Source organism: Eriocheir sinensis, unplaced genomic scaffold, assembly GCF_024679095.1.
Source record: "Eriocheir sinensis breed Jianghai 21 unplaced genomic scaffold, ASM2467909v1 Scaffold1712, whole genome shotgun sequence".
NCBI classification, from domain to species: Eukaryota; Metazoa; Arthropoda; class Malacostraca; order Decapoda; family Varunidae; genus Eriocheir; species Eriocheir sinensis.
This window is the reverse complement of record NW_026111087.1, coordinates 29,291-38,787: the sequence shown is the minus strand read 5'-3', so window position 1 is coordinate 38,787 and position 9,497 is coordinate 29,291. Positions and strand designations below refer to the sequence as shown.

Here is a 9,497-nt window from a genome sequence, read left to right as displayed (position 1 = left end):
AGAGAGATAAAAGAATGAACAAAGAGATGCATAGCCAGTGTATTGCATATATATATACCACCCCACACGAGAGAAAACAGTACAATCTTATCATCCATTACTAGCCATCATATTAACCCTCAGAGGCAGTGAAACTATGTATAAACGGTCCAAAATTCAGTCAGTCAGTTTTGCATAGTAGAAATATAACAACACTTCCAGATTGCGGTAGAATATATATACAGCTGTCCCTCAAATAGAACAGTTTCCAATAGTACGGTTTCGGTTTTGTACAGATTGTCATAGAAGATTTTTTTAGGATTTTTAAATTTTCCGCTCGTTGCACCAAGTAGCCATGGCGTGAGTGGCAACACTGTTCTACCAGACTGCCATCCATGCGCATCTCCTCAGTCCATGTGTGTCCATAACATCCAGGAACACTGTTCTGCCAGACTGAAACCTATGTGCTTTCCCTCAGTCCGTGTGTGTGCACAACCTTAGCTACGCTTCTCCATTACAAGATAACATGAACATGGGACCCAAGAGACAAGCCAAAACACCTGCTTAAGCACCCCAAAGCATTCAAGAAAGGTATTCACCTTGGAGAAGAATTCAGATTTAGGAGAAGTTACGTTTTGGTATGAGTTACGTTGCGTACTATTTGAGGGCCGATTGTATAGACGATAGTTAAAACATCTATTATGCAGTGTAACTATATTTATGCTACGGTCCTAAGAAGAAAGGAGGAAAAAGAGGAGAAAGAAGAAGAGGAAGAAGAAGAAAAAGAAGAAGACACGGCCAGTATTCTTAGACGCCTTTGAAAAAAACTGACGTGAGGTAAACGTGTCTGAAAATAGTGACAAGGGACGTATGCTACTTTCTGGCAATATACAGACCATTCATTTTGGGGGAGCTACTCTTCAAATACTGCCGCCGATTAAGGGTTAACTGTTGTATTATAAGAGTTTCAACACCACAAACCCACAAGCCTCGGCCCTTACCTTCTCTTCCTTGTGGGACTCCGTATCCGCCTCCTCTGCCTGTGACTCATCCGAATGTGAGGCAGACTCATCCTCATCCGTCTGCTCGCCCTTCTCCTCCACCACGTTCTCCACCCGCTCCACCTGCTGCCCGCTACCTGCTGCAACACAAGCCCCGGTCATCGCCACAGCCTTCAGCAAGGAATGAGCCTTCTGCTTCCCTTAACTCCTGCTGCTTGTCTGTCTGTTCCTCATGAGTATACTGGGCCGATTTTTTTTTATAGTTAACCCTTTTTAATGTGAATGAAAACTTGGAATAAAAACTCAATTCACAAACAATGAAGCTTTTCCAACATAAACCAATTTTTTTAACTATGATTCAATCGGATGTTTTAATTTTTTGCCATAAGATAATGAATAAATAGAAAAAATAATGTGTGGAAATTTTGTTTCTTTAGTTAAACCTCTTTTTTATATAATTCAACAGGAGAGTTTTGGTTTTCAGGGTTAAGTTACAAACGAATAAAAAGAAAAATGCAAAAATTCTGAGGGTTCCACGTAACTTAATTTTCATGCTTCATATACCATAAGTCAGAGATCTTTCACAGCAAGAACAGAATCCAAAAAATCATGAAGAGGCGGGATCTACCACACACAGCAAGGGACAATAATCTTTCCTTCCTTGTCTTTCATATACAAAAGACAGAGACAAAGGAAAAGTCTAACAAGCACTGCCTCCAAGCTTCCATCAGAGGGCAGAAGAGGCACCAAACAGTCCTGAATGTACGGTGTGAAGCAAGGTAAATCTGAGGCCATGCTTGGGTTAGGGCGCCTGGATGCATGAGCGAGGGAGGCAGAATGAGAGGTAACCATGACAACCACCACCACCAGTCACAGGAGGCAGGGGGAGGGAGGAGGCTAACATGCAAGACAGGCGTGAAAGGGGAGTTGATAGGATGCAGTGGAGCTTGATTAAGGGCATGAAAACAGCAGAAGGATCATCCATTATGCAGCTAAAATAAGAAGTTGAATAATACGTTGAGATGTTAAAGCACTAATCAGCATAAAGAAGTTAGGCAGCATTTTTTAATATACTCATGACACAAAAATCAACTTCAAGAAAAATGGCAAATGCAGTAAAAAATATATATTCCACGTCTATCAAGAAAATGCAGTCGTTGTAAGCATAAGGCAAGTTAGTCAATGGAAAACCAAAGCCAAATGAACGACACGTCAAATTTTGAGTGTGCAATATTCACCATGATCCAAACGGCTACAGAAAACGGAAAAAAGGAGGAGGAACAGACCAATTTTATGATTATGTTTCTTACTCTTCTCTTGACCCTCTTCTTCTTTCTTGGTGGGCGGCTGTGGTTGTGGTTGTTGCTGCTGTTGCTGCTGCTTCTTCTTCTGGGGCTGAGCCTTGGCCTTGGACTTGCCTCCCTTCTTGGGCTGGGTCTTGGGCTTCCATCCAGACTTTTTGGCCTGGGAAGATGATCGGATTATTTGTAACATTTGTGAAACTCCTTTGGTCTCTATTACGTCTTTATCATCTTTGTTTCTCTTTAGTTTCACACACTTGACACTCATAATCTCAACACCTGCTTTGATTTCCTGTAAAAATACTCAACAGGTGGGATTCTAGTGATTCTTTGTCTAGTGATCAAACCCTTTTTTCACAGCACCCTCTTATTTTATGTCTTATTTACTTGCAAGATTATTTATATAACTTAAAAGCTGTATGCCTCTCACTGTCTGGCACTTAGTTATCTGTCTGTAAAAAGTGGTGACCTATATTTAAGTGTACTGTGACCTTACTAAGACCTAACATGTATTTCCTACACTTCCCTTGCATTCAGCCATCCTCAACCTTAACACACACATACACACATATACACTTAATTTATTCTACTGTGCCCTTAATATGAACTAACATATCTTTACCAAACTTCCCTTACATTCAGCCATTCTCAACCTTAACACACACACACACACATATACACTTATTTTAATCTATCGTGCTCTTGATATGAACTAACACGCCTTTCCTACACTTCCCTTGCATTCAGCCATCCTCAACCTTAACACACACACACACACATATACACTTATTTTAATCTACCGTGCTCTTAATATGAACTAACACGCCTTTCCTACACTTCCCTTGCATTCAGCCATCCTCAACCTTAACACACACACACACACATATACACTTATTTTATTCTATCGTGCTCTTAATATGAACTAACATGCCTTTCCTACACTTCCCTTGCATTCACCCATCCTCAACCTTAACACACACATACACTAATTTTATTCTATCGTGCTCTTAATATGAACTAACACGTCTTTACCACACTTCCCTTACACTAGGCCATCCTCACCCTCAACACACACACATACCCACTCCTTCCTTACCACACACACACCACCATTGCCAGATTGTCGTACTCAGAGCATGGTGTTTACCTATTTCTGACGCCTAACTATTGCCAAGAAACATCAGAATCTAACTCTTTTATCGATAACTATAAATTAGTTTCGTTATTGGAGCCCAGAAGACAGTTTGGGGGTAGGAAGTCGGGAAATATAATCGGCTGAGTACGATAATCTGGCAACACTGACACACACACACACACACACCACCCCCAAAATACATACATATACACACACATAAACCTATCCACAAAGCCCCACACCCGACACAACAAAACACACTCACAGCAACAACAGCACCAGGTTCCTCTTCCTTCTCCTGCACACCCTCCACCCTGGTCTGCTCACCCTCCTGCAGGCTCTGTTCGTACACCTCCCCCATGGTGCGGCGCCGGAGGTTGACGGTGACGGTGACGATGGCCCCCGCGGTGAAGACTCCACTATCGTCGTCATCCACCACTAGCGACGGGGAAGAAAAAGAGGGAGGGATGAGATGTGAGGTATTGGTGTGTCTAGATTCCCTGCAGTTATACATAAATTTTCATATACATCCTCATTTTTTTTTGTTTTTTCCATCACATCCTGACACACCTCTTTCTTATAATAATAATCACTTCCAATCCCTTACCTCTTTTTCAAACACCCTTCCCCTTATCGCCACAAATCATTCAATCTCACCACCATAATCACTTCCAATCCCTTACCTTAACCTGGTAGCAGCGACGGGCCAAATTTGTGCCATGATATAAACCCCCCCAAAATAGATGATACATAAACTGATCGCAAATGCATTGATATATGTTATGAAATGGTTTATGTGAGTGATGATTTTTTCTCATTTTTTCTCGCTTAGAGGGACCATTAAGAAATATGATCCCCGCTGCTACCAGGTTAACTAGTCTCTAATCTAAAATCCACACCCTCATTACCAGTCCCATCATTATCCCAACCAATCCCTTTATCACCACACCCACAGTCACCACCACTACTAAGGATTTCAGAGGCTGTGCGGCCTCGTTTTTTGGGAATAATATCGTAACGAACAATCGTATCGGTACGAGATTTTGCGACAGTGTATTTCACACACTGCCTTAATTTTGAAGGGTATCGCCAACCGCCACAAGTAGAGAATAAAGGCACTTGTCCCTATACCAAGAGGGTAAAGTCATCAGTGTCAGGCAAAGATACGAACACAACTACCAGAGGCTCCGCCCACCTTGTTCCTCTTCCTCCATCTCCCGCCTCCTCCCTCTCTCTCTCTCTCTCTCTCTCTCTCTCTCTCTCTCTCTCTCTCTGGAAGATACATACATACTGAGAATGATTTTTTTTTTCAATTAAGGCATGCTTGATGTGATACTGGGACTTTAATTTTGAGTATAGTGATACACATCTGGGCGTGGACGTAATGACATGTGAGAGTAGGGTGAGGTGGTAAATGATGACTACCATGATTGATGGTAGAACGATTGCTCGCTTGTATTTGTTTCTCTCTCGCTTGTTTTTTGTTGTTATACCTTCGCAATTCTTCCCATTACCATACTTTCAGCTCTTCCCTGACAATAAAATTAATAGCACCACTATAATTTGGCGATAAGAGCACCATTACTTTTATCAGTAGGTACATGCTATACAATAGCCCTACGAAAACGCACACCATAAACCACCAAACCACTACGCTACCAATAGTTACGGAGGTAATTAGGCTATGTAAGTAACACGTTACCCTACTCTCAACTTTATTTAAAGGATGCCTATCAGTATTAGAAAGAGTATATAACGCCACTACAATTAATGCATGCCTTTCATTCATTATAGTTACGGCTACATGAGAGAGAGAGAGAGAGAGAGAGAGAGAGAGAGAGAGAGAACCGACCAAAGGTATGAATCTTTGAGTCTGGAATCTTAAAAAATCGTGCACGTGCAAATACTCGAGCTGTTCACATAATACATAGCTATTCATTTATATGCAAATATATAAAAAATCTTCAATATGAAGTGCTCCAGAGTGGGTTTGAACCTTTTCCTGTTCCAAGAATTTCCTGTGCGTTACAAGAGATTGTATTTCTCCCGATGGGTGGTTCATTGAATGAAAATATAGACAATGCAGAAAAGTTGTGAGCCCTTTTCTCATTTTGAGCCACTAGACGGGGTGAAGGGGATTGTTAGTGCTGTCAGCCACCTAAAGGGGCGAGGGACCCAGCCGGTGCTGTCAGCTTCACTGGAAGGGCGAGGGACCCAGCTGGTACTGTCAGCCACTAGAAGGGCGAGGAACCCAGCTTGTGCTGTCAGTCACCAGAAGGGGCGAGGGACCCAGCCGGCACTGAAGTCAGCCACTTAAAGGGCGAGGGACCCAGCCGGTACTGTCAGCCACTCGAAGCAAGGAGAGACTCCAGCCAGTACTGTCAGCCACTGAAGGAGCGAGGGACTCAGTCGGTACCAAGTCAGTCACTGAAGGGCGAGGGACCCAGCCAGTACTGTCAGCCACTAGAAGGGCGAGGACCCAGCAATAACAGCCACTTCAGAAGGCGAGGGACCCAGCCAGTACTGTCATTACTAGAAGGGGCGAGGGACCCAGCTGGAAGTCTCTTGTCAGCCACTGAAGGGGCGAGGGGACCCAGCCGGTACTGCCGTCACTAGGCGAGGGACCCAGCCGTACTGTCAGCCACCAGAAGGGCGCGAGGGACCCAGCCAGTACTGTCAGCCACTAGAAGGGCGAGGGACCCAGCTGGTACTGTCAGTCACCAGAAGCGCGAGGACCCAGCCAGCAATGCCGCCGAAGGGGCGAGGGACCCAGCCAGCACGTCAGCCACCAGAAGGGCGAGGACCCGCAGCTACTAAGTCAGCCACCAGAAGGGGCGAGGGACCCAGCCAGTACCGTCAGCCACCAGAAGGGCGAGGGACCCAGCCAGTACCGTCAGCCACCAGAAGGGGCGGAGGAACCCAGCCAGTACTGTCAGCCACCAGAAGGACGAGTGACCCAGCCAGTACCGTCAGCCACTTCAGGAAGGGCGAGGGACCCAGCCAGTACCGTCATTACCAGAAGGCGAGGACCCAGCCGGTACCGTCAGCCACTTCCAGTGCAGGGACTGTGCCGGTGCTGTCAGCCACTTGAAAGGTCGAGGTACCCAGCCAGTGCTGTCAGCTACTAGAAGGGCGAGGGACCCAACCAGTGTTTTCAGTTATTGAAAGGAGCGAGGGACCAGCCAAAGTGTTTTCAGCTATTGAAAGGGGTGAGGACCCAACCAGTGCAGCCAGACACTGGAAGGAGTATGAGGACCAGCAGTGCTGCCAGCCACTGAAGGGGTGGTGGACCCAGCCAGTGCTAAAGCAGCCACTGGAAGGGTGAGGGACCCAGCCAGTGCTGTCAGCCACTAAAAGAGGCGGAGGACTCAGCCAGCAGTCAGACACTGAAAGGGCAGGACTAGCCAGCTGCCAGCCACTGGAAGGGGCGAGGGACCCAGCCAGCAGTCAGACACTGAAAGGACAAGGGACCCAGCCAGTGCTGCCAGCCACGAAGAGGCGAGGGACCAGCCAGCAGTCAGACACTGAAAGGGCAGCAATTTGCCAGTGCTGCCAGCCACTGAAGGCAGGACTCCAGCCAGTGCAGCTTGACACTTGAAAGGGCAGTGACCCAGCCAGGGCACAGCCACTGAAGGGGTGAGGGACTCCAGTGCCAGCAGTCAGACACTGAAAGGGCAAGGGACTCCAGCCAGTGCTGCCAGCCAGCAGTGAGGACCCAGCCAGTGCAGTCAGACACTGAGCGGGCAAGGGATCTGGCCATGCTGCCAGCCACTGGAAGGGGTGAGGGACCAGCCAGTGCAGCCAGACACTGGAAAGGCAGGACTCCAGTCAGTGCTGTCAGCCAATAGAAGAGGCGAGGGACCCAACCAGCAGCTGGGACATTGAAAAGGCGAGGGATTCTGCCAGCTGCCAGCCACTGAAGTGAGGGACCCAGCCAGCGGCCAGCCACTGGACCATGAGAACCCAAAGCAGTGCAGCCGGGCCACTGGAAGGGGCGAGGGACCCACAGTGCTGCCAGCCACTGGAAGGGGCGAGGGACCCAGCCAGTTGGTAAAGCTTATAGTAAGAAACTGCAGCGAATGTATTTTTAATCAATTAAGATATATCTTCAGAAAAATCATTAACATCAAGTAACGCAAAGTGATATTACTTCTTTCTGTATCTGTATCTTTTCTATATCTCAAGCCGAGTCAGAGAGGCAAGCAGAGGTGAAAGGCACCTGCATGGTATTTGTAACATCAGTAGAGCTGCTCAAAGCCGAAGTTGAGCCATGATCCGCGGGTTGCACGCGTCTTGATCGCCGTATGGCAATCTGGTACCCACCTCCTTACTGGAAGAGGTTGGTTGTCCCTATCTAAAAGGGAAAGGGGACCAAGACTGCAACAACTACCGTGGTATTACACTGCTCAGTGCCAGTAAGGTGCTTGCCCACCTATCGCTGATACGAATTCGCAGCCAGCCGTGCTGAAGCCACAGAGACTTGAACAGGCCCGGGTTCATGCCTGCAAGTCGATAACTGACTGTATCCCCATCGCTTCCCGTACTGGCAGAGCCGACGAAGCCTCTGGACAGGGAATGGTGTGCGGGCAAAAGTCGATTTCAAGAAGAAGGTTTGACCCAGGTGCATCGCGAGGCACCTAGATTCCTTATGACTCCAGGGATTCCCTTGCAAGGACTATCGGCTTGCTGGATTAGCCTGTATTCCTGGGATTGAGGAGTGTTGTGAAGCGTGTGTGTGTTTGGGGGGGTCCGCTTTCTTTCCCCGTGAATGTGGGAGTGAGGCAGGCTATGTCCTGCCCAATTGCTTTCTTTCAACCTTTGTATGTAATGTATTAGGCAGAGTTGTGGGACCCCAGAGTCATTGTGGAGCATCCATTGACAAATAATAGGTCACTGACCTCCTGTTTATGCCGATGATGCAATCCCGATGGAGTTGCTGGAGATTTTGGTGATGGCCTTGGAGGTACTGCACGAGGAGGCGGGGACCTTGGGACTTCAGGTCTCCTGGGCCAACGCACAGGTGTTTGGAGGTTTACGATGTGAAAACAGTTCAGTCTGTACATGCAAAAGAGGATATCGAGATCTCGGAAAGTTTCACATACCTTGGTAGCGGAGTTTACAACAACGGTGAGTCTAGCCAGAAGCCCCTACGGCGGATTGGCTTGGCCCACGGTGTTATGAACTGCTCGTTAATGATATATATGTTGTCGATACCTGTGCAGAAAAACAAAGATCCGGATCTTCAACGACTGTGCTCCCTGTCTTCTATGGTTGTGAGACATGGACGGTTGTCAGGGAACTTGGATAGGCGGATTGATGTTTTGGTAATAAATGTCGAATGACTGCAAACCGGTGACTACTCCTTGACGCTGATTCGACATATATTACCCGTATTAGTCTGTTAACGCCGACTCGCGGTTATATACGTGGCACGTGGCACGTTACCCTGAAGCTGATCCGCTGATCCTGCGCCACTATAAACACTGCCTGCGCCAGAACGGGCTGGGCCGACCATCGGCCCCACCTGGAAGACGCCTTGGGCCGACCATCAGGCCCCACTGTGCTTGATGCCTACTGGCGCACGAGGCAAACAACGTAAAAAAAAAAAAAAAAATCTGGTGTGTCTCTCAAGAGACAATCCTGGAGTGGTGGAGGCTGAGTGACGCTCACGGAGTTCGTGGTTTGAGCAAGTCGACAGATCCCACATCAAGCAAGGGGCCTGTATGGAGACTCACCCGAGTGGGACTCTTGACCTATAGCACGGGGGGTGGGGAGGCGCGCCCCTGGCGTATGACCCCATTGATTGATTGATTGTATTCACATATTTAGCTTAGTATTCTTACTTTTATGAAAATGTATCCAAGAATCATTATTATCATCATCAGGAGTAGTTTGTATTACTCATTGCAGGCTCTTCTGAAAGTTTTGCGTATTTCTCTTCAATGTCGGTCCAGAGTTTCGATGTAAATGTTCCATAATTCCACATTCATCCCTCTCCAACTTCCATCATCTGTTTCCTAATCTCATCACTCCATTCCATTCGGGTATGTCTTGATTTCACACCTCACCATTCTGTGGTTA

General features: G+C 47.1%; 1 protein-coding gene across 4 annotated transcripts; it reads right to left on the bottom strand.

The window, feature by feature from the left end:
• Positions 1-14: 14 nt before the first annotated feature.
• Positions 15-3,890, bottom strand: LOC126990529 (ABC transporter F family member 4-like). Of its 4 annotated transcripts, none has more exons than XM_050849126.1 (3): positions 3,682-3,890; positions 2,291-2,444; positions 15-1,117 (listed from the first exon to the last, which is right to left on the bottom strand). In XM_050849126.1, the coding sequence occupies exons 1-3, from the start codon at positions 3,775-3,777 to the stop codon at positions 936-938; spliced, it is 432 nt and encodes a 143-aa protein (XP_050705083.1). In that variant the 5' UTR covers positions 3,778-3,890; the 3' UTR covers positions 15-935. The 4 variants fall into 4 exon arrangements, with proteins under 4 accessions (XP_050705083.1, XP_050705080.1, XP_050705082.1 ...); XM_050849123.1 differs by having other exon boundaries at positions 17-1,120; positions 2,267-2,444; positions 3,682-3,888; XM_050849125.1 differs by having other exon boundaries at positions 19-1,120; positions 3,682-3,886.
• Positions 3,891-9,497: the final 5,607 nt, after the last annotated feature.

Bases quoted from the DNA above. Each gene is read 5' to 3' on its own strand.
- LOC126990529 (XM_050849123.1), bottom strand. From the start codon at position 3,777: ATGGGGGAGGTGTACGAACAGAGCCTGCAGGAGGGTGAGCAGACCAGG. The intron at 2,445-3,681 runs GTGAGTGTGTTT...TCATCTTCCCAG, and splicing joins AACCTGGTGCTGTTGTTGCT to GCCAAAAAGTCTGGATGGAA. The intron at 1,121-2,266 runs GTCTGTTCCTCC...CTTGTGTTGCAG, and splicing joins GAAACATAATCATAAAATTG to CAGGTAGCGGGCAGCAGGTG.